General features: G+C 46.2%; 1 protein-coding gene across 1 annotated transcript in view; it reads left to right on the top strand.

Moving 5' to 3' along the window:
* Positions 1 to 268: 268 nt before the first annotated feature.
* LOC106567256 (whirlin) overlaps positions 269 to 25,696 on the top strand; it is a 65,245-nt gene continuing 39,817 nt past the window's right edge. Inside the window, exons 1-5 of the mRNA XM_014136347.3 lie at positions 269 to 286; positions 634 to 908; positions 1,917 to 1,947; positions 21,150 to 21,362; positions 21,916 to 22,137. Of these exons, the coding sequence (XP_013991822.3) occupies positions 269 to 286; positions 634 to 908; positions 1,917 to 1,947; positions 21,150 to 21,362; positions 21,916 to 22,137 (759 nt within the window). The remainder of the gene's footprint in view (positions 287 to 633; positions 909 to 1,916; positions 1,948 to 21,149; positions 21,363 to 21,915; positions 22,138 to 25,696) is intronic.

Raw genomic sequence — 25,696 nt, 5'->3', positions numbered from 1 at the left:
GAGTTGCCAATGATTTTATGTCTGTATGTAGGCAGCAGCCTCTCTGTGTTAGTGATACATTTAATGAATACAGGCCATGGTCTTGTTGCAGCTAGCTAACTTTATAAAGGTCAGTGTTAGCCATCCCTGAAAGGCCAGTCTGTCTGGTCTCTGTTTAATGTAGTCTGTCACTAGCTGCTGCATATGTGATTTATCTATACAGTTCACAGTGCTATATCAGATAACATATAATAATATTGTAGATGATCAGAGGTCAGCCTAGTGATCCATGTTGCTAAGGTTCGAGGTAAGATACTGTAAGAGTCCACAAGGGGAGTGCAGAAAGACCTAGGGTTATGGTTACGGAGCCCTACAGATAGAGATACACATCCGTAGACAGAGTTGTCTGCATTAGCATCTAGAAGCCGTCTCAATAGGGGGAGTACCTCTCAGTCTTACCAGGAGTAAGGAATATCTCTGACCCTGTGACCTCATATCTAAACAGGATCTACCTCCCACTGGAACTCAGCACTGATCAATCTACCAATCTAACCCCAACTGTGTTTGTTACCTACCACTCTCGTCTGTACTCTACCTCGGCTCTACCTCTATGACCCCTACTGTGTGACCTCTGACTTATGTACTGTGACCCAGTGTCTGCCCATGCCCATGCCAGTCCGCCCACCATTCCTTCCTCTCTGTGCCCTCCCCGCACCCCAGGTGGGCGACCAGATCCTGGAGGTGAACGGGTGCAGCTTCCTGGGTATCCCCCATGACGAGGCGGTGCGCGTGCTCAAGTCATCGCGCCACCTGATGATGACGGTGAAGGACGTGGGGCGCCTGCCACATGCCAGGACAGTAGTGGGGGAGACCAAGTGGATTGCCAGCTCCCAAATCGCAGAGAGCTCCGCCAGCGGCAGTGTGGCTGGGTAAGAGAGAGAGAGGGGAGGGAGAGGGAAGGGGTGGGAGAGGGTGAGGGAGAGTGAGGGTTGGGGTGAGGGAGGGGACGAGGGAGGGGGTGGGAGAGGATGAGGGAGGGGTGAGAGATGGTGAGGGTAGGGGTGGGTGGGAGATGGTGATGGAGGTGGTGTTTAAAAGTAAAGCTCGCTAATTAAATTAGCGCCTGATTTAATGTGTCATTTCAAGAGGGCATCTTTGATTTTACCACACCTCTCCCTTTACTGACCCCAACGGCATGCTTTGAATCAGTAATTATGTTGTCGGCTGCTTAGATTGCTACGAGAAGCTAGAATTACTCTCATAAAGACAGAGATATTGGCCTTCTCCCCATTGTGAGGATAGGTACCTCTTCATCTGTTCTGCCTGTTCTGTAGATGTAATCTGTATGCATGTGTGCAGTTGAATAGATGAATGACCCACATACAAGGTTTCTATACATTTCCATTTCAAATGCTTTTCCATGCGTGCCAATTTATTTAGTGTCACTCCGGGCAATGAGATGTGTGTGTGTGTGTGTGTGTGTGTGTGTGTGTGTGTGTGTGTGTGTGTGTGTGTGTGTGTGTGTGTGTGTGTGTGTGTGTGTGTGTGTGTGTGTGTGTGTGTGTGTGTGTGTGGGTGGGTGTGGTGCTCTGCTCCAGCTCAGTGTCATTAGCTGTAATGCAGTACGCCTGATTAAGAGAGCTTTGGAGAGCTGGTCACACACCAAGGACAGAAAAAAATAACTGCTAGGTAGCTGTTTTTATACCAGGGCAGTACATCACTCTAACGTCTGGCGGTCTGCCTGCCTGCCTGCCTGCCTGCCTGCCTGCCTGCCTGCCTGCCTGCCTGCCTGCCTGCCTGCCTGCCTGCCTGCGTGTCCACATATTGTCAGAGCGGAGAGGGAATGACAACATGCTACCAGTGATACCTGTGTGTCTGGAGTGAGCTGTCATGAGGACAGTGTAATAATGTGTCCTGTTTATCTGTGTATCCTGCAGCTTGTCCATGGACCAAGGAGCATCAGGAAAGGTAAGGCCAACCTCCACACAGAGATCTGTCTATGACATCATCAGTCTTATACGTGTGTCCCTGGCCTGCCAGTGGACATGTTTAACTATTCTTGTGCTGACCAGAAGTCCCCACAAAAATAGTAAATGAAAAAAAATTTGACCACAAGGTAAAATGCTATTTTGAGGTGGTTTAGGGTTAAAGTTAGAATTAGTGTTAGAATTACGTTAAGTGTCAGGGTTAGGAGCTAAGGTTAGTTTTAGGGTTTGGGTTCAGGTTAAGGTTAGGTATTTGGGTTAAAGTTATTTAACTTTTATTTAACTAGGCCAGTCAGTTAAGAACAAATTCTTATTTACAATGACGGCCTACCCCTGCCAAACCCTCCCCTAACCCAGACGACGCTGGGCCAATTGTGTGCCACCCTATGGGACTCCCGATCACGGCTGGTTGTGATACAGCCTGGGATCGAACCCGTGTCTGTACTGACGCCTGTAGCACTGTGATGCAGTGCCTTAGACCGCTGCGCTACTTGGGATCCCTAACAGGTTAGCGTTTGGGATAAGGTTAGAGTAAGAGTTAGGGTTAGGTTAGGGTTGGGGAAAATAGGATTTTAAATGGGACTGAATTGTGTGTCCCCACAAGGTTAGCTGTAAAAGACTGTGTGTGTGTGTGTGTCTATTTGCATTTGTATGTGCTGTGATCATATCTGCTCTCTCCAACTCTCTCGACATCTGTATCCACATCTGTGACAGCGCCGCATCATGCCAACATGTAGGGGAGCAGAGGGACGCTGGCATTTCGTCCATGTCATGCGGTCGGCACCGGTGTTATTGGGTGTGAGGGCATCAGCAGGGTGAGAGGCCAGGCTTAGGTCAGGCTGGGAGAACCCCCAGAACACAATACTGTCCCACAGGACTCATGCTGTTTGTGTTGCTGTTTTTGACAACTACAGAGAACTTGGCCTGAGGAGAGGGAGCTGAACTTTACATAGCTCTGGTGCAAGGCCTTAACTGCGTCTTGTGGATACTTGTCAACATCAGTAAACCACAGACAATGCCCTGGACCTGAGCTAAACTTTACAGGACCATGCAGAGATTGTACCTTTACTTGAAATATAAACTTATATTTAAGCAATAAGGCCTGGGGGGGTGCGGTACATTGGTCAATATACGATGGCTAACGACTGTTCTTAGACACAACGCAAAGCAGAGTACAGCATAGATACAGCCCTTAGCCGTGATATATTGGCCTTAGATCACAAACCCCCGAGGTGCCTTATTGCCATTATAAACTGGTTACCAACACTAATAGAACAGTAAACACGCATTTTTGCGTCATACCTGTGTTAAATGTAAGCAATAAGGCCTGGGGGTGCACGATGCAACGCGGAGTGCCTGGATACAGGCCTTAGCCGTGGTATTTCGGCCATATACCACAAACCCCCGAGGTGCCTTATTGCTATTATAAACTGGTTACCAGCGTAATTAGAACAGTATATATACGACAGCTGTCAGCCAATCAGCATTCAGGGCTCGAACCAACAAGTTAATAATGTCTGATATACCACACCTTTCAGCCAATCAGTATCCAGGACCCAAACCTCCCATTTTATAATATATTATACCCTATTTAGTGGTCATCATCAAGAAAAATGAGGGCATTTTACTTCACCCACTTGAGAAAAAAAGAAGGAACCCGCACAAGATGGTGTAGCAGTGCGGACGTGTTTGTTGTTGTCCCGTTTTTTTCGTATTTTTTTGTATACATTTAAATTTATTTAAATATCTTTTTCCATTTTTAAATTAAATATACCTTCCGGCAATCCGCCTCACCCAATGTGATACGGATCTGCTATTTTTTGACCTTATAGCTAGAACCCCCATCAGAAGCTAGTCATCAGCAGCTAACCAGCTAATTAGCTACTAGCTATTTAGTCATTGTTAGCCACTGCTAGCGCCTTTACCTTTAGCTCAGACACCAGCCACTTTTAGCCTGGATAGTACCTGCCAGTCTGCACAGTGCGATATCAACCCTGAGCATATCGGACTGCTTTTCTCCACTACATCACCGGATTCCTGCCGTAAGCTCTGAACAATTACCCCGGATCATCGCAGCTAGCTAGCTGCTACCGAGTGGCCCAGCCTCGAAGCTAGCCTTGAGCCAGGCCCATCTCCCGGCCTGTTCAGTGGACCCTATGATCACTTAGCAACACAGCTGATGCCTCCCGGACTCTTCACTAACATGACTAGAAGCCACTACATCACCGGATTCCTGCCATAAGCTCTGGACCTTTGCACTGGACGCACCGGAGTGGCTATAGTGGCTAATGCCCTTGTCCCGAAGCTAGCACCAGTTAGCCTCGAGTCAGGCACATCTCCCGGCTAGCAAACAAAATTACTCCAGCTACAATACCTCTTTTGCCAATTTGGCCTGGACCCTTTGACGATACGGAGCCCCGCCGATCCATCACGACTGGTCTGCCGACGGTGACCCCCTTGTCCCAAAGCTAGCACCAGTTACCCTCGAGCCAGGCGCATCTCCCGGCTAGTGTAGTAACGACTATCTAACGGCTTCCCTGTTTCATCTATTGCTGTTCACTGGACCCTATGATCACTTTGCTACATAGCTGATGCCTGCTGGACTATTCATTAATCACAATACTCCATTTTGTTTATTTTGTTTATCTGTCGGCCCCAGCCTCGAACTCAGGCCCTGTGTGTAGTTAACTGACCCTCTCTGCCCATTCATCGCCATTTTACCTGTTGTTGTTGTCTTAGCTGATTAGCTGTTGTTGTCTTACCCGTTGTTGTCTTAGCTAGCTCTCCCAATCAACACCTGTGATTGCTTTCTGCCTCGCTTTATGTCTCTCTCTAATGTCAATATGCCTTGTATACTGTTGTTTAGGGTAGTTATCATTGTTTTATTTTACTGCGGAGCCCCTAGTCCCACTCACCATGCCTCAGATAGCTCTTTTGTCCCACCTCCCACACATGCGGTGACCTCGCCTAGCATAACTAGGTCCTCCAGAGATGCAACCTCTCTTATCGTCACTCAATGCCAAGGTTTACCTCCACTGTACCCGCACCCTACCATACCCATTGTCTGTACATTATGCCCTGAATCTATCCTACCACGCCCAGAAATCTGCTCCTTTTATTCTCTGTTCCCATCGCACTAGACCACCAGTTCTGATAGCCTTTAGCCGTACCCTCATCCTACTCCTCCTCTGTTCATCGGGTGATGTAGAGGTTAACCCAGGACCTGCGTGTCCCCAGGCACTCTCATTTCTTGACTTCTGTAACCGAAAAAGCCTTAGTTTCATGCATGTTAACATCAGAAGCCTCCTCCCTAAGTTTGTTTTACTCACTGCTTTAGCACACTCTGCCAACCCTGATGTCCTTGCTGTGTCTGAATCCTTGCTTAGGAAGGCCACGAAAAATTCTGAGATTTCCATACCCAACTACAACATTTTCCGTGAAGATAGAACTGCCAAAGGGGGAGGAGTTGCAATCTACTGCAGAGATAGCATGCAAAGTTCTGTCATACTTTCCAGATCTATCCCCAAACAGTTCGAGCTTCTAATTAAAAAAATTCATCTCTCCAGAAATAAGTCTCTCACCGTTGCCACCTCTTATAGACCCCCCTCAGCTCCCAGCTGTGCCCTGGACACCATATGTGAATTGTTTGCCCCCCATCTATCTTCAGAGTTTGTTCTGTTAGGTGACCTAAACTGGGATATGCTTAACACCCCGGCCGTCCTCCAATCTAAGCTAGATCCCCTCAATCTCACACAAATTATCAAGGAACCCACCAGGTACAACCCTAAATCCGTAAACATGGGCACCCTCATAGATATTATCCTGACCAACTTGCCCTCCAAATACACCTCTGCTCTTTTCAATCAGGATCTCAGCAATCACTGCCTCATTGCCTGCATCTGTTATGGGTCCGCGGTCAAACGACCACCCCTCATCACTGTCAAACACTCCCTAAAACACTTCTGCGAGCAGGCCTTTCTAATCGACCATGGTATCCTGGAAGGATATTGACCTCATCCCGTCAGTAGAGGATGCCTGGTCGTTTTTTAAAAGTAATTTCCTCACTATCTTAAATAAGCATGCCCCTTTCAATTTTTAAACTAAGAACAAATATAGCCCTTGGTTCACTCCAGACCTGACTGCCCTCGACCAGCACAAAAACATCCTGTGGCGTACTGCACTAGCATCGAATAGTCCCCGTGATATGTGACTTTTCAGGGAAGTCAGGAACCAATACACATTGTCAGTTAGGAAAGAAAAGGCTAGCTTTTTCAAACAGAAATTTGCATCCTGTAGCTCTAACTCCAAAAACTTCTGGGACACTGTAAAGCCCATGGAGAATAAGAGCACATCCTCCCACTGCACTGAGGCTAGGATACACTGTCACCACCGATAAATCCACGATAATTGAGAATTTCAATAAGCATTTCTCTACGGCTGGCTATGCTTTCCTCCTGGCTACCCCAACCCCCCGCAGCTACTTGCTGAAGCCTCCCCAGCTTCTCCTTCACCCAAATCCAGATAGCTGATGTTCTGAAAGAGCTGCAAAACCTGGACCCCTACAAATTAGCTGGGCTAGATAATCTGGACCCTCTCTTTCTAAAATTATCTGCCGCCATTGTTGCAACCCCTATTACTAGTCTGTTCAACCTCTCTTTCGTATGGTCTGAGATTCCTAAAGATTGGAAAGCTGCCACGGTCATCTTATAGACCCCCCTCAGCTCCCAGCTGTGCCCTGGACACCATATGTGAATTGTTTGCCCCCCATCTATCTTCAGAGTTTGTTCTGTTAGGTGGCCTAAACTGGGATATGCTTAACACCCCGGCCATCCTCCAATCTAAGCTAGATGCCCTCAATCTCACACAAATTATCAAGGAACCCACCAGGTACAACCCTAAATCCGTAAACATGGGCACCCTCATAGATATTATCCTGTCTGAGATTCCTAAAGATTGGAAAGCTGCCGCGGTCATCTCCCTCTTCAAAGGGGGTGACACTCTAGACCCAAACTGTTACAGACCTATATCCATCCTGCTCTGCCTTTCTAAAGTCTTCGAAAGCCAAGTTAACAAAGATCACTGACCATTTCGAATCCCACCGTACCTTCTTCGCTGTGCAATCCGGTTTCCGAGCTGGTCACGAGTGCACCTCAGCCATGCCCAAGGTACTAAACGATATCATAACCGTCATCGATAAAAGACAGTACTTTGCAGCCGTCTTCATCGATCTGGCCAAGGCTTTCGACTCTGTCAATCACCGTATTCTTATCGGCAGACTCAACAGCCTTGGTTTCTCAAATGACTGAAATGACGGCCTTGCCTGGTTCACCAACAACTTCTCAGACAGAGTTCAGTGTGTCAAATCGGAGGGCCTGTTGTCCGGACCTCTGGCAGTCTCTATGGGGGTACCACAGGGTTCAATTCTCGGGCCGACTCTTTTCTCTGTATATATCAATGAAGTCGCTCTTGCTGCGGACGATTCCTTGATCCACCACTATGCAGACGACACCATTCTGTATACATCTGACCCTTCTTTGGACACTGTGTTAACAAACCTCCAAACGAGCTTCAATGCCATACAACACTCCTTCCATGGCCTCCAACTGCTTTTAAATGCTAGTGAAACTAAATGCATGCTCTTCAACCGATCGCTGCCCGCACCTGCCCGCCCGACCAGCATCACTACTCTGGACGGTTCTGACTTAGAATATGTGGACAACTACAAATACCTAGGTGTCTGGCTAGACTGTAAACTGTCCTTCCAGACTCATATTAGGCATCTCCAATCCAAAATTAAATCTAGAATCGGCTTTCTACTTCGCAACAAAGCCTCCTTCACTCACGCTGCCAAACATACCCTCGTAAAACTGACTATCCTACCGATCCTCGACTTCGGCAATGTAATTTACAAAATACCCTCCAACACTCTACTCAGCAAACTGGATGCAGTCTATCACAGTGCCGTACGTTTTGTCACCAAAGCCCCATATACCACCCACCACTGCGACCTGTATGCTCTCGTCGGCTGGCCCTTGCTACATATTCGTCGCCAAACCCACTGACTCCAGGTCATCTATAAGTCTTTGCTAGGTAAAGCTCCGCCTTATCTCAGTCACTGAAGTTGGAGACTTATATCTCCCTCACTAACTTTAAGCATCAGCTATCTGAGCAGCTTACCGATCGCTGCAGCTGTACACAGCCCATCTGTAAATAGCCCATCCAACTACCTACCTCATCCCCCTATTGTTTTTATATACTTTTTTTTGCTCTTTTGCACACCAGTATTTCTACTTGCACATCATCATCTGCACGTCTATCACCCCAGTGTTCATTTGCTAAATTGTAATTACTTCGCTACTATGGCCTATTTATTGCCTTACCTCCTTACTCCATTTGCACACACTGTATATAGATTTTTCTTTTGTGTTATTGACTGTACTTTTGTTTATCCCACGTGTAACTCTGGTTGTTGTTATTTGTCAAACTGCTTTGCTTTATCTTGGCCAGGTCGCAGTTGTATATGAGAACTTGTTCTCAACTGGCCTACCTGGTTAAATAAAGGTGAAATACATTTTTTTAAACACTGCTCTTGATAGTATTACTGCTCTTTAATAAGCTTTATGTATCGGTCAGAGCTCTTGGGAGTTTTTTTAAATTAGCACCCTTATGTAGACCTAGCCCACAGTGCTTTATCTGAACATGATGTCCCAGTATGCTTGTACTGTAGTGAGTCTTTAGTTACAAGGTCTTCTCTCACTGATGCTCATTTTGTCTTTGGTTTTGACTTTGGCCCTGACTTCAGTGCAGTGGAAGGTTTTTTTTAGATGGAAAGGAGACAGGTGGAGAGTTGGGAGAGACAAAATCTGCCAAAAAGAAGGACAGCAAGGAAAGAAGAGGGGAGGAAGAGACAGGTAGAGATCACCATCGATTACACATCTCTTGAAGTGCTGCTCCTCGCCATTGACATAGCTAGGTCGTGTCTTTGGGTCCACAGGGAGATGTAGAGGAGCGGGGCATTGGGTAGACTTCCAAAATGGTGTTACTGTGTCGACACTGATAAAGCATGACACAATCCTTGTGTGTGCAAAGTCAGTCATCTCACCTTGTAGAGCTCTTGTACAGCTATCTTTGTAGAGAACTATGTGTCTTTAGCCCCAAATTGTGTGTGTGTGTGTGTGTGTGTGTGTGTGTGTGTGTGTGTGTGTGTGTGTGTGTGTGTGTGTGTGTGTGTGTGTGTGTGTGTGTGTGGTTTAGGGCAAGGTTACAGGTTAGGTTTAGGGGTTAGCTAAAATAGGATTTTGAATGGGACTGAATTGGGTGTGTGTGTGTATATGTGTGTGCGCACGCGAGTGCTTGTGCCAGAGTGATCTTGTAGGACGAACACGTTCCTTCACAAGGTGACTTAGCGGATGAATGAGCTTTATGAGCTGCTGTGCAATCCCTTTATGTTAATATGCACAAAAAGTTCCTTCCATGAAAGTGATACCCTGCATGAGCAGCCAGATACTGGGACAGGACAGTCCTTTATAATCGCTTAGAAGAAGGAAAAGAGAGGAGAACAGAAGAGAAGAGGAGAACAGAGGAGAGGAGAGGAGAGGAGAGGAGAGGAGAGGAGAGGAGAGGAGAGGAGAGGAGAGGAGAGGAGAGGAGAGGAGAGGAGAGGAGGAGAGGAGAGGAGAGGAGAGGAGAGGAGAGGAGATACCTACTATCTCTTGAAAAAGGCATCACTGGATGTATTTCCTTTTATATCCTAGATCCCTATAAACAATCCAAACTAAATACTCATCAACCTGAGGATATTTTGTGAGGATTACTGGATTGGTTTATAAAACAATAATTCTTTAACATTTAAAAAAAAAAAATTATCCAAAGTAAACTGACATTCACAAACAGAAAAAATAAAACACAGAAACAAGACATATATACTATACAGTACATACAATAACATGCCCGAACTTGGTCACAATCATACAGTATACATTCTTTGAGATGGTCCACATACTGTATGGTTTCCAAATTCTGTCAAATAAGTATTACATGCATTCTGACAGGAGTGTAGTAAGTCCTATGAATTATCTTAAATCGCAGTAGTTTAGGTTGTAGGAGCAGGTATAAACATTTTTCACATATCTGTGACCAATGGTTCTCCTTTAGAGAAGAATTTCTTCCTTTAGATCTGTTTCCTATCTTTTCCTCATAGGTTCTGAACTATCAGGTACTTTCAATCAACCCTTGATATAACTTGGCAATTAACTTCTTTGGTGTAGCAGCTTCTTTCTGACACGTCCTGACCAGTAAAAGGGGTTTGTTATTGTAGTTTGGTCAGGGCGTGGCAGGGGGTGTTTGTTTAGTGTGTTTCGGGGTTTTTGGTTTATGTTCTATGTTTTCTATTTCTATGGGTTTTTTCTAGTTTTTCTATGTCTATGTTAGTTTTGTCAATGACCTCCAATCAGAGGCAGCTGTTTGTTGTTATCTCTGATTGGAGGCCATATTTAGTTGTGTGTGTTTTCACTTGTGTTTGTGGGTGGTTGTTTCCTGTTTAGTCTGAGCACCTGACGGGACTGTTTTCGTCGTTTGTTTTGTGTAAGTGTTTTGGTTTTCCTTCAATAAAAGATGATAAATATACCCGCTGCATTTTGGTCTACCTACAACGACGCTTGTGACAGAACCACCTACCAAAGAAGGACCAAGCAGCGGAGGAAGGAGCAACAGAGGAGCTATTTGGAGTCATGGACATGGGAGGAGATCCTCGACGGTAAGGGTCCATGGAGCCAGGCTGGGGAGTACCAGAGCCCAAAGGAGGAGCTGGAGGCAGCAAAGGCAGAGCGATGGAGGTATGAGGCCTTATGTCCTCCATTTCAGGAGGAGAGGAGGCAGCCACAAAACATTTTTGGGGGGGCACACGGGTAGTTTGGCTGGGCCAAGGGTGAGCCCTAAGCCAACTCCCCGTGCTTATTATGGGGAGCGTTTGGCGTGGACAGCACCGTGCTATGCGGAAGTGCACATGGTCTCGCCCATCCGCACGCACAGTCCGGTGCGGTCGATACCAGCACCCCGCAAATGCCGTACTAGAGTGGGCATCCAGCCAGGAAGGAGTATGCCTGCTCAGTACATATGGCCACCAGTGCGTCTCCTAAGCCCAGGCTACCCTGCGCCTGCTCTATGCACGGCAGCCATCATGCCTCAGCACAGCCCAGTTCGCCCTGTGCCAGAACTCCGCCCGTGCAGGGCTACAGTGACAATCCAGCCAGGACAGGTTGTGCAGGCTGTGCGCTCCAGACCTCCAGTGCGCCTGCCCAGTCCAGTACGTTCTGTTCCTGCTCCTTGCACTAGCCCTGTGGTGCGTGTCACTACTCTGGCGCCTCCAAAGCCAGCCCCACGCATCAGGCCTACAGTGCGCAGTCCCCGTCCAGAGCTTCCGGCGACAGTGCCCCGTCCAGAACTACCGGCGACAGTGCCCCGTCCAGAGCTTCTGGCGACAGTGCCCCGTCCAGAGCTTCTGGCGACAGTGCCTCGTCCAGAGCTTCTGGCGACAGTGCCCTGTCCAGAGCTTCCGGCGACAGTGCCCCGTCCAGAGCTTCCAGCGACAGTTCCCCATCCAGTGCTTCCGGCAACGTCCCACAGTCCGGAGCCTGCAGAGACGGCCCACAGTCCGGAGCCTGTAGAGACGGCCCACAGTCCGGAGCCTGCAGAGACGGCCCACAGTCCGGAGCCTGCAGAGACGGCCCACAGTCCGGAGCCTGCAGAGACGGCCCACAGCCCGGAGCCTGCAGCCCGGAGCCTGCAGAGATGTTCCTCAGCCCGGAGCCTGCAGAGACGTTCCTCAGCCCTGAGTCTCCAGAGACGTTCCTCAGCCCTGAGTCTCCAGAGACGTTCCTCAGCCCTGAGTCTCCAGAGACGTTCCTCAGCCCTGAGTCTCCAGAGACGCTCCTCAGCCCTGAGTCTCCAGAGACGCTCCTCAGCCCTGAGTCTCCAGAGACGCTCCTCAGCCCTGAGTCTCCAGAGACGCTCCTCAGCCCTGAGTCTCCAGCGACGCTCCTCAGCCCGAGGTCTCCAGCGACGCTCCTCAGCCCGAGGTCTCCAGCGACGCTCCTCAGCCCGAGGTCTCCAGCGACGCTCCTCAGCCCGAGGTCTCCAGCGACGCTCCTCAGCCCGAGGTCTCCAGCGACGCTCCTCAGCCCGAGGTCTCCAGCGACGCTCCTCAGCCCGAGGTCTCCAGCGACGCTCCTCAGCCCGAGGTCTCCAGCGACGCTCCTCAGCCCGAGGTCTCCAGCGACGCATCTCAGCCCGAGGTCTCCAGCGACGCACCTCAGCTCAGAGCCTTCAGCTATGGTCTACAGCCCTGAGCCTTCAGCGGGGTGGGCAGATTAGAATGGGGACTAAGGCCAGAGCCTGAGCCACCTACGTAGTTGGGGGATTGGGGGGGGTGGGGTGTAGCATGGGAGCCTTTGGTGACGGTGGCCACCCTCCCTTTAAGTTTGGGGTTATTTTTGTGGGTTTTTTTGTGTTGCGGTGCATCCGGGGTCTGCACCTTTGGGGGGGGTACTGTCATGTCCTGACCAGTAAAAGGGCTTGTTTGTTATTGTAGTTTGGTCAGGGCGTGGCAGGGGGTGTTTGTTTAGTGTGTTTCGGAGTTTTTGGTTTATGTTCTATGTTTTCTATTTCTATGGGGTTTTTCTAGTTTTTCTATGTCTATGTTAGTTCTGTCAATGACCTCCAATCAGAGGCAGCTGTTTGTTGTTATCTCTGATTGGAGGCCATATTTAGTTGTGTGTGTTTTCACTGGTGTTTGTGGGTGGTTGTTTCCTGTTTAGTCTGAGCACCTGACGGGACTGTTTTCGTCGTTTGTTTTGTGTAAGTGTTTTGGTTTTCCTTCAATAAAAGAAGATGATAAATATACCGCTGCATTTTGGTCTACCTACAACGACACTTGTGACACTCTCAGTATTTGTTCTATGCTAGATGCCTTTAATTCATCTAGATTCTGTTGAAGCGATTGAATATGATTGAATTTCTGAGTTTTCTGCCACTTTGGAACCAGGACTTGGAGGTAAGATGGGGTTATTCCAAATAGGTGTGCGATAATGTTTTTTTCCACCTCATGAATTGATGTACATTTTCCCAAATATTAAATGTAATTGAGAATCATTGGATTGTCTGTTCTGTAACTCAACACCTTGGACCCGAAGTAGTAAATATATTTGAGATCATAAGGTATCATAAGGTGTTACATTTCTGGCTTTGATATTCCTCGATGCACAAGGATAGTCTGCTGTCCAATGTTAAAGTGAATGCAGTTTTGCAGCCCAGTAATACATCTTCATATGAGGTAGTCCAACACCTCCAGCTTTATAGGGGAAGTGTTAAACAGTCAATTAGATTCTTGAGGTATTTCCATTCCAAATAAAGTTGGAGAGCAATCCATTTATTTTATTAAAAAAGTTGGATGGAATTTAAACTGGCAAGGCCCGGAATAAATACACTACATGACCAAAAGTATGTGGACACCTGCTCGTCGAACATCTTATTCCAAAATCATGGGCATTAATATGGAGTTGGTCTCCTCCTTTGCTGCTGTAACAGCCTCCACTCTTCTGTGAAGGCTTTCCACTACTCTAGGTGTTGGAACATGCGGGGACTTGCTTCCATTCAGCCACAAGAGCATTAGTGAGGTCGAGTACTGATGTTGGGCGATTTGGCCTGGCTTACATTTTACGTTCCAATTCATCTCAAAGGTGTTCGATGGGGTTGAGGTCAGGGCTCTGTGCAGACCAGTCAAGTTCATCCACAACGATCTTGACAAACCATTTCTTTATGGACTTCGCTTTGTGCACGGGGGCATTGTCATACTGAAACAGGAAAGGCCTTCCCCAAACTGTTGCCACAAAGTTGGAAGCACAGAATCGTCTAGAATGTCATTGTATGCTGTAGCATTAAGATTTCCCTTCACTGGAAATAAGGGGCCTAGCCAGAACCATGAAAAAAAGCCCCAGACAATTGTTCCTCCTCCACCAAACTTTACAGTTGACACTATGTATTGGGGCAGGTAGCATTTTCCAGGCATCCGCCAAACCCAGATTCGTCCGTCGGACTGCCAGCTTCACCAGCTGTCCAGAGAATGCGTTTCCACTGCTCTAGACTCAAATATCGCCAAGCTTTACACCACTCCAGCTGAAGTTTGCTATTATGCATGGTGATCTTAGGCGTGTGTGCGGCTTCCATGGCCAAGGCACACACCTGTCTATATAAGGTCTCACAGTTGACAGTGCATGTCAGAGCAAAAACCAAGCCATGAGGTCAAAGGAATTGTCTGTAGAGCTCTGAGACAGGATTGTGTCGAGACACAGATCTGGGGAAGGGTACCAAAACATTTCTGCAGCATTGAAGGTCCCCAAGAACACAGTGGCCTCCATCATTCTTAAATGGAAGAAGTTTGGAACCACCAAGACTGGCCGACTGGCCAAACTGAGCAATCGGGGGAGAAGGGCACGTCTCTGAAAGTCCTTGAGTGGCCCAGCCAGAGCCCAGACTTGAACCCGATTGTACATGTCTGGAGATAGCTGTGCAGCGACACTCCACATCCAACCTAACAGAGCTTGAGAGGATCTGCAGAGAAGAATGGGAGAAACTCCCCTAATACAAGTGTGTCAAGATTGTAGCGTCATACCCAAGAAGACTCAAGCCTGTTATGGCTGCCAGAGGTGCTTCAACAAAGTACTGAGTAAAGGGTCTGAATGCTTATGTAAATATGATGTTTCATTTTTTTTTATTTTATACATTTGCAAAATGTATCTTGCTTTCGGTAACCACTCAGCGTGAACGGGAAAAATGTAATGCTCTGATCCAGTGGATACGTCATAAAATATGCTTCTTATCAGCTGACTCTCTTAAAAGGAAACACAATGAGCTTTTGAAGTAAACAAAAACAGGGAACTCTCCACAGAGAGAGGGGGGAGAGGGAGAGAGAGGGAAGGAGAGAAAGATAAAAAAAAAGGAGAGTTAGTAGCAATTCTGGCGAAGGAAGAGTTTCAAAAAGTCTTCAAAGTTTACTCAAGTGAGCTGCCAAGCCCCAGAGCTGGCTGTAATAGATGCAAGGCAGAATAGAGCTGCAGACTGAGAGCTGTTGGCCGAGTCAGCTGGGAAGGCGCGCTTAATACACTGTGCAACAACTTCAAAAATGTTCAATATGAACAGAGAGGAACACTCGCACAGTATCAATTGTTCTCAGCTCCCAACTCATTTCAGCTGTGAAGATACGGCCAGATTATGATATTTAACAAGACCCCGCTGCTAGCCATTCTCTGTCCTTCATTTTGATTTAGTCCATCACAGCAGTCATACTCTTTTAATTACAGCCAAAGGCCAGAATGGGCCGATAAGCTAATTAATTAAGAGTTGGTCGCACGGCAGAATGAAATAGTTTGTGACGTGACCCCACTTGCACCATGACATCGAGTAAAAATGTATGTGTTCAGCACAACAAACGTCTCATAGCAAAGGATCTAGCATAAGATTGCTTTCATTTTAATGGTGAATGGAAGAGATAGCCCAATCAGTGGCTATGCATAGACTATAATTGATTTTGACAGGGCTATTATTGGCTAATAGCTTTCCCCCCAAAGAAACCTTGTCTAAAGAATAACAAATAAATCTGGTTTCACAATGAGGTTATAGAGGTGGATACACATTTAAACGCTATTTTCTCCGTTTCCATCGATCGGAGAACCTCACACAATCAGTGGAGAGGAGGGCTCAATGGATTGTTCCATTTTCATGGAATAGTGGGACACGCACACACAACCCCCCCAACCATCCCCCAGGATTCAATAGCTGTCACAAGTCCCTGTGTGTTTAGTACCAGGACGTAAACATTGTGTGGCTCCAGGGGCTCCAGCCTCTGATGGCTTTTTCCCTCACTGCTCCTCCACAGACAGTCACACAGATAAGTTGCCTCTGTATATAGCTAGGTAAGAGCTCATCCCTCTGATGAAGTTGAATCTACGGCTTAATTGATGAATGCTGGAGGTCGATTTACTTCTGTGGCAACCCAGACTCAGGGGTAGACGTAACATAGTAAAAGTACATCCTGGCCACATCATACATTTGCTACTGTATGTTAAGAATTCAATTTGTTGTGGCTAACATTAGCTAGGTGGCTAATGTTAGCTAGGCTAGAGGTTAGGGTTATAGGTTAAGGTTAGGGTAAAAGTTAAAGGGTTAAGGTTAGGGTTAGGGTTAGGGGAAGGGCGTTTGGCCTGTATCCAAAAGGTCACTGTTTTGAATACCCAAGCCAACAAGGTGAAAAATCTGCTGATGTGCCCTTGAGCAAGGCACTTAACCCTCATTTGCTCCAGGAGCACTCTACTACTATGGCTACCTTTTCACTGCACCCATCCAGTGTATGTGACAATATAATTTGTATTTTTTAGCAAAGTAGCTCAAATGTAGTAAGTAGGTGCAAAGTAACTAATTAGCTAAAATGCTAAAGTTGTCCGTGATGAGATTTGAATGCGCAACCTTTGGGCTGCTAGATGTTTGCGTTATACGCCTACCCATCCACCCCGACTAACCACCCTACATTTTTGCCATAAGTAACCATCTGTCTTTTGTAACCATACCAAATATTACATATCATACTAATTTGAGCATACCAAATTTACATTTACAATGTTACGTCTAGTCTAAGAGACCAGGCTGTCTGTGGTGGTCAGTGATGTGTGTAGGTGGATGAAGAGTGAGACGGAAGTGAGACGGAATGTGTTCCAAATAACACCTTATTCACTAAATAGTGCACTACTTTTGACCAGAGCCCTATGGCCCCTGATCAAAAGTAGTGGTCTACATAAGGAATAGGGTGCCACTTGGGATGCAGACAGAGTTTGCTTCTGCATGGTTTAGCAGACGGTCCGAGACACTCCAGTCCAGTACATTAGCTTGATGGTTATTGTTATGAAACTATTGTTCATTAATTTCTCCATCTGATTAAGGAGCATTGCGGTCTGGTAATGTGATTCAATCAGCAGGCAACATGCTGTAGGAAAGATGGATGTCAATCAATCCACTAATGGCCTCATACCAGCTAAAATGCCTGGTGTTATGAATGTGATAACTGCCTAGCTCTAGCTGTAGACTGTCAGCCGCAATAAAAAAAAAACATTTTCATAGGCTTTTACTGTACATCAACTGTTTGGGCTTCTCATTGACATTTGGTGAAATTGGAAGAGGTGGAAATATATAGCGTGGTTTAACGGGGATAGACCAAGGAATATGTTTCCCCGGGCCTGATGCCATTCCACTACATACGTGTCTGCTGGGTCCCACTCTCTGTGGGGATGGGTTTAATACCTGGATATAGGTCTTCCAAGGTCACTCACAACAAATCTTGCCCACCTCATGTGAAATCGATTTTTTTTTTGCACAGCCATCTTTCTTACGCTGGTGAAATCACTCCACTACTCTTCCTCCTCATCCTCCACCTCTGTCTTTCGCGGTACCTGAGCTGCGGCCTTGTCTTGTTTTCTTTCCCCTGTGGAAGATAATGTTATCCTTTTCTCTAAAAACAGAGAAAGAGAGAGAGAGGGGGAAACAGAGAGATTTGTAATTGTCACTGGGGACTGGTGGTAGGGTGGTGGCTGTGTGTGCCCTCACACACTTCGTACTGTGACAGACTGGCTAGTGGCTAGGCTAGGACAGGCAGAAAAAGACACCAAGCACACTGGTTTCCAAATGATGCATCCTTCACACTGGTTCCTAATTTACATTTACATTTACGTCATTTAGCAGACGCTCTTATCCAGAGCGACTTACAAATTGGTGCATTCACCTTATGATATCCAGTGGAACAACCACTTTACAATAGCACATCTATATCTATTTTGGGGGTGGCGGGGGAGGGCGGGGGGGGGGGGGGGGGTGGGGGGGGGGGTATTCCAGGTATTCCTTAAAGAGGTGGGGTTTCAGGTGTCTCTGGAAGGTGACACCTTCCGGCTAATGATGCATCCTTCACACTAGTTTCCTAATGATGCATCCTTCACACTGGTTCCTAATGATGCATCCTTCACACTGGTTCCTAATGATGCATCCTTCACACTGGTTCCTAATGATGCATCCTTCACACTGGTTCCTAATGATGCATCCTTCACACTGGTTCCTAATGATGCATCCTTCACACTGGTTTTCTAATGATGCATCCTTCACACTGGTTCCTAATGATGCGTCCTTCACACTGGTTCCTAATGATGCATCCTTCACACTGGTTTCCTAATGATGCATTCTTCACACAGGTTCCTAATGATGCATCCTTCACACTGGTTCCTAATGATGCATCCTTCACACTGGTTTCCTAATGATGCATCCTTCACACTGCTTCCTAATGATGCATCCTTCACACTGGTTCCTAATGATGCATCCTTCACACTGGTTTCCTAATGATGCATCCTTCACACTGGTTTCCTAATGATGCATCATTCCCGTGTTCTAATCTTACACTTTTAGAAAAAAAGGTGAAATCTAGAACCTAAAAGGGTTCTTTGGCTGTCCCCATAGGCGAACCCTTTGAAGAACCCTTTTTGGTTCCAGGTAGAACCCTATTGGGTTCCATGTAGAACCCTTTGCCCAGAGGATCCAAAAAGGGTTGTACCTAGAACCAAAAAGGATTCTCCTATGGGGACAGCCGAAGAACCCGTTTGGAACCCTTTTTTCTAAGTCCATTTCTTAGTTCTCACTGATCTGCCAGGTAAAAGATCAAATTAATTTGGTGGACACAGGACTCCACTACCGGTATATTGCTTTCCCCCATCCAGTACTTTTAGTAGAAGGGTCATGAAGTTTTAGTATATAAGAATTTTGATCCTACTATCAAAGTGGATTGATCTACATTGATCTTTAACATTGATTTACAACAGAGTGCCAGACATTGCAGTGTGGTGTGAATTTGACCTGTAAGCAGTGAGGAGATGAGAGCATATCGCTCTTGTCTTGTGTGGTGTCCATCTCTTTGTATTGTCTTGTTTTGTTTTGGTCCTATCCCTTTCTCTGTGTATTGATTGGAATGTGGTCAGTGGTGCTTGTAGTTGGTACCTTTGATAAAGTGTACAGTCATCTTATCTGGCAGAGTGCACACTGAGAATTGCCAAAGACCCAGTCTGTGTCCCAGGCTGTGTCCCATTTAAGATGCAGGCACAGACAGAATCCAACAGCACACTGGCCATTGTAATGGTTGAGTTTAAATAAGACTCAATTGACTCGCCAATGTGTCTATCTAATTAACATCATAAAAAAATGCTCATAACAAAATGGCAGTTTAAGTTAGAGATATCTTTTTGCATGGGCTGCGTCTCAACCCACCACATCTGCCTATGTCGACCTTCGGCATTTGCGGAGGAAAGTGGCAGAGCTACAGCGGTGTTTGTCAGACCAGGAGACATCCCGAAAATTGGTCTTCTCATGAAAACATTTGTACTGTCCGAACGGTTTGGCCTACTAACTAATATAACCACGCTATGAAAAGATGAGACTCTCACAAACATGCTACGACCCCCACAAGTGTCATTGGACTATTCTAAAGGTAACCTGGTACGGGTTCAAAAAATGAATGGAGGTAAGACGGTAGTTTTGTGCCAACAAAAAAAAAGGGGTTAAATACTTGTGCCAAAAAAATCTCCTAGATATAGGACAGCGACAGACACTTCCAAACCTTATTCCTTATAATACATTTTTTGATAGGGATACCTGCAGGGGTCCGAAAATTCAAAATCAAATAGCTAAATGATCTAGACTTTTAGAGATTTTAACATGAGCTACAGGCTAGACCCCAGGTCTCAGAAGCTAATCTCTAGAGAGCATACTTTAGTGCTGTAATTATTTTATCTGAATTAAGTAATTAAATTATCGTTGGCACCAGCAGTGTCCTAACGACTATCACATGGATTGGCAATATGGGAATTGGTTTTTCTTACACCTTGTAGTTTTGAACTATACTGTCAGACAGTGTCTCAAATGACACCCTATTCCCTATATAGTGCACTACTTTTGACAAAGGCTCTATAGGGAATAGGGTGCCATTTGGGATACAGATTTGTGCCCTTGTCCTTAGGATTCTTCATCTAAATGCATGTTGTAGGTACTGTATAGAGTTGATTAGTGTGCAGATTCACCTTGGGGTAGAGACTTATGTTTGGCGCAGGCTGCAACACCTCGTTCCCCAGACCTGATGGCTAACACAGACTAATGAGTGTTTAAGAGTTTAGGATGAGGAGGCTGAGGTGAGTTGTGGTGCCCCTCTCTCTCTCCTTCTCTCCTCTCTCTTTCTTTCTTACTGTCGTTCTCTTTCATTCCGTACCGCCTCTGTCTCTTTCTCTTTCTTTACCTCTCTCTCTCTATCTCTCTCTCTTTTTCTCCTTCTCTCTTAAACAGCCTTGGGGCTGGTGACTTTGAAGTGTCTTTAAATATGGAGCTAATTCAAGGAAAGCTGCTAGCGAGGAGATAAAGAGAGAAAGAAAGAGAGGAGCGCAGAGCGGGAGAAAGAGAGGGCAAGGAAGAGTGAGGGGAGGAGAGAGCACTTGTGTGTGTGTGTGTGCGTGCATGTACGGTGTGTGCTATGTGTGAGTGTGTGTATGTGCGTGTGTGTGTGTGTGTGTGTGTGTGTGTGTGTGTGTGGTGTGTGTGTGTGTGTGTGTGTGTGTGAAAGCAGAGTACAATTGTCATCTGTTTCTCAAGTGCCGTGATGCCATCACTCTGTGAATTGTTTGGATTTGCTGAGCTGGCACAGAAAAGGGCTGTCACACAGTGGGCCATGGTTCTGTTTTTGTGATGAGAGCCATGAGCCTTAGGGCCAGTGTTAGAGTGAGGAACTCTGGCCCCTCAATGCCAGCTGTGGGTTGGATGGATGAATGATGAGGAATGGCTAATGCATGGGCATGTACATGTACATATGATTTCTCTCTCTCTCTCTCTGTTCTTTTTCTGTCCCTTTGTTTCTCATTTATAATTTATTTCCTGACACACTCCTCCCCCCTCACCTCTGTGTCACCAACTTCTCACCACCTTCTGACCCTTCTCCTTCCACACACACACACACACACTAATATTTTCCATTTTCCTCTTGCTTTTTCAACCCTCCTCCTTACCCCCTTTCCTTTGTCCCTTCTTTCTCTCCCCCCCCCCCCCCCCCCCCTCACCCTCCAGCTGGTGTTCTATAAGGGTATGGCTGGCTCCCAGGTGACCCTGTCCAGCCTGGTAAACCAGAGCAGAGCCATGCTGGAGGAACAGGCCCGCCACCTGCTGACAGAGACTGAGAGGCAGACCATGGGCTACTACATGGAGGAGTACCGAGACGGACACATAGGGGTGGAGCAGCTGGTCTTGGCCCTGTTTGAACTGCTCAACACACATGCCAAGGTGAGGAGTGAAAGTATGTGTATGGGGATGTGTGTGTGTGTGTGTGTGTGTGTGTGTGTGTGTGTGTGTGTGTGTGTGTGTGTGTGTGTGTGTGTGTGTGTGTGTGTGTGTGTGTGTGTGTGTGTGTGTGTGTGTGTGTGTGCGCATTAGTTGTTGTGAGGTGCATTATGTATTGGGTTCTTGTGTTCTCTCACTTCGTAATGCTCATGGTGATTACTTGCCTTTTCTCTGTACATCCATCACTTGGATGACAAGTTTTGTGAGACTGTCGATGATTATGTTAAGGCTTTTGTGGATGATCAGACTTCTGTTTTTACCCATTATATTATAAAGCTGCTTGTCTTTCTGTCTATGCCCTAGCCCTCCATCTCATATAAAACAATGATTTATCAAATGTATTGAATTATACAATTCACAAAGTGCTTTACAGTGTTCTTCAGTTCCATTCTGCATTCCCCATAGTCTCCTAATGCATGTTTTAGACTGATGCCTGTTATAGCTCCATATAACTATTGAACCCTGTCTCCCTCCCCTTCCCCACCCCTCCTCTCAGTTCGCCCTGCTATCAGAGGTGCGTGGCCTGGTAACTCCCCAGGATCTGAAGCGTTTCGATGGGATGGTGCTGCGCCGCGAGATCCAGGCTTTGGAGGCTCGGCAGGGGGGTGTCGGTGCGGCCGCCCTCCACTCTGACTCCATCTCCATGGTCTCCTACCCAGATACCCTGGCCTCCTCGTCAGCCAGCTACATGACCTCCACCACCCTCAGCTCTGCACGGGTAGGACGGCTGGGTTGGAGTGGACCCTCTGTCTGTCTGTCTGTCTGTCTGTCTGTCTGTCTGTCTGTCTGTCTGTCTGTCTGTCTGTCTGTCTGTCTGTCTGTCTGTCTGTCTGTCTGTCTGTCTGTCTGTCTGTCTGTCTGTCTGTCTGTCTGTCTGTCTGTCTGTCTGTCTGTCTGTCTGTCTCATCTGCCTACCTGTCTGTATGACTTTCTGTGAAAGTCTGAGTCATTCATCTTTCCCAGTTGTCACTGCTGCCTCGAAGCAGACCTCTTGGAAGTTGTCCCTGTTTGATGAGTTGTAGAGGATAGAGCCGTTAAGGATGATGTTCCTCAGAAGGATCAGCCCTGCATGGGGCAAGGACAGGGGATTGGGAGGACAGAGGGGCTACATCCCAAATACCACTCTCTTCCCTATATAACGCACTACTTTTGACCAGAGCCCGAAGGATCCTGGTCAAAAGTAGTGCAGTAAATAGGGAATAGAGTGCCATTTGGGACGTAGCCAGGGATGAGAGCGTTGTGTCCCTGCTGAGTTGGAAAGGGCCTAAATCCTCCACTACAGATGAAAGAGACTTATTTATCTAGGAACTTCTTCCGTTTAACCCCAACTCCCCCCTCCCTTTTCAACCCCACAGGAAAGACTGCTGTGGTTGATAGATATGATAGAGGTAGGAGTTGTTGCCAATACTCTTCTTTTGCATCAGTTTGCAGTGATGTTCTGCCTTTATGTTTGAAGTAAATACTGTTTGGAGTGCTTTAGTCTGCATTCCCTTATCAGGTTGCATAAAACCAATGCAAGTAATTTCCTCTGTTGGTTTGTGTCTTGTACTTATATCCAAGTGTGACTGTCTTTTTGAACATTTATGTATTCGTGTGTGTATGTGTGTGCATTCGGTGTACATAAGCCTGCATGTGGGTGTGGGCTTGCATGCATGTGTGTGTGTTTCCCTATTCACAGTGCATACACACACATTGTCATGCAGTGTGTGTGTGCTAGTGGCCTGGTGACTCCCCTATTCCCGACCTTAATTTGTTAGTCACATTGTCTATAATTAGATACATGAAGCATCTAGGCTATATGTTGCCCTGGAAGACTAAATAAACCCTTGTTCACCAGAATAATGTTAGAAATGGCTAGAATGAAATAAATGCTTCAATATAGTTGACATCTGTAAAGTTGTCTCTGTCATCTCTGCTTCCTTCATGGAGTAAAGACCTTTAGGGACCCCCAAAAAAAAGGGAAAGAATGTTTGACCAGTTGTAAGGAAATAGAAAGCTGTGAAAATGATCCAATATGTTTCTGATATGATTTCAGTTCAGCTTGGATGCATATTTTATATGGTTGAAATACTATCAGCTTTTATAATGCTGATAAAGATAGAACCTCTACAGCCTGGTCCCTAACTGCGCATTCGTATTTGCTCAAGATGCTGAAAGAAATTAATCCTATTTCTCCACTCCTGTTTCAGAAGCAAAATGTACTTTTGTATCCACCGGACGGAGGCTCAGTTCAAGAACAAGCAAACGTATTAACCCCTGGCTTGTCATGCAAAATTCAAAGCTGGGCTGTACAACATGAAAAAATGCACGGAGCTTGGGTCTAGAAAAGACTGGATGGATTAAACTAGCAAAAGAGTGGATGGAATGTACAGTAACATCCTCTGCCTCCGACGTAAAAAACAACAACAACAAAGAGCCCTCTGAAAAAAGGTTTTTGAAGATGCCCGAACCAAAGCATATTTAGTGGCAGTAAGCATTGTAGACAAGGCTAAAGAGGACACCCAGGTTATAGTTAACACTCAAAATGAAAAAATAGACACTACTGTGCAGCCAGAGTCTTCAGACAGCTTTTCAAGGAGGCTAAACATCACAGCCACAGGCCTGCTCATGGCTTTGAGCAAGAAATTTACTGCCAGGAGTTAAATGGACGAGACATGGGGAGAGTCATTGTGGGAGGATTTGAAAACTAAGTTAGGAACTTATTTTTCCTTTACAAACTTGTACCGTGAAGTTAGTCTGAATATGTGCTTCATATTATCACATAGGCAGGAGGACTACAGTGGGGGGAAAAAGTATTTGATCCCCTGCTGATTTTGTATGTTTGCCCACTGATAAAGAAAGGATCAGTCTATAATTGTAATGGTAGGTTTATTTGAACAGTGAGAGACAGAATAACAACAAAAATATCCAGAAAAACGCATGTCAAAAATGTTATAAATTGATTTGCATTTTAATGAGGAAAATAAGTATTTGACCCCCTCTCAATCAGAAAGATTTCTGGCTCCCAGGTGTCTTTTATGCAGGTAACGAGCTGAGATTAAGAGCACACTCTTAAAGGGAGTGCTCCTAACCGCAGCTTGTAACCTGTAAAAAAGACACATGTCCACAGAAGCAATCAATCAATCAGATTCCAAACTCTCCACCATGGCCAAGACCAAAGAGCTCTCCAAGGATGTCAGGGACAAGATTGTAGACCTACACAAGGCTGGAATGGGCTACAAGACCATCGCCAAGCAGCTTGGTGAGAAGGTGACAACATTTGGTGTGATTATTCGCAAATGGAAGAAACACAAAAGAACTGTCAATATCCCTCGGCCTGAGGCTCCATGCAAGATCTCACCTCGTGGGATTGCAATGATCATGAGAACGGTGAGGAATCAGCCCGGAACTACACGGGAGGATCTTGTCAATGATCTCAAGGCAGCTGGGACCATTGTCACCAAGAAAACAATTGGTAACACTATGCCGTGAAGGACTGAAATCCTGTAGCGCCCGCAAGGTCCCCCTGCTCAAGAAAGCACATATACATGCCCGTCTGAAGTTTGCCAATGAACATCTGAATGATTCAGAGGACAACTGGTGAAAGTGTTGTGGTCAGATGAGACCAAAATGGAGCTCTTTGGCATCAACTCAACTCGCCGTGTTTGGAGGAGGAGGAATGCTGCCTATGACCCCAAGAACACCATCCCCACCGTCAAACATGGAGGTGGAAACATTATGCTTTGGGGGTGTTTTTCTGCTAAGGGGACAGGACAACTTCACCGCATCATTTGACGGGGCCATGTACTGTCAAATCTTGGGTGAGAACCTCCTTCCCTCAGCCAGGGCATTGAAAATGGGTCGTGGATGGGTATTCCAGCATGACAATGACCCAAAACGCACGGCCAAGGCAACGAAGGAGTAACTCAAGAAGAAGCACATTAACCTATAAAGGATACAATCCCGCTAAAGGGATTGGTTGGACAACAACCAGTGAGGTAGCACGGCGCGAAATTCAAAAAAATAATAATCTCAAAATTAAAATTAAAGTATTATACGGCATTTTAAAGATACTCTACTCGTTAATCCAATCACATTGTCCGATTTCAAAAAGGCTTTACGGTGAAAGCAAAACATTTGATTATTTTAGCATAGCACATTAGCCTCTCTAGGGTAGGGGGCAGTATTTGCACGGCCGGATAAAAAAACGTACCCGATTTAATCTGGTTATTACTACTGCCCAGAAACTAGAATATGCATATAATTATTGGCTTTGGATAGAAAACACCCTAAAGTTT

Source organism: Salmo salar, chromosome 01, assembly GCF_965601325.2.
Source record: "Salmo salar chromosome 01, fSalSal1, whole genome shotgun sequence".
Lineage (NCBI taxonomy): Eukaryota > Metazoa > Chordata > Actinopteri > Salmoniformes > Salmonidae > Salmo > Salmo salar.
Note: the sequence above shows the minus strand (reverse complement) of the source record. Positions and strands in the feature narration are given on the sequence as shown.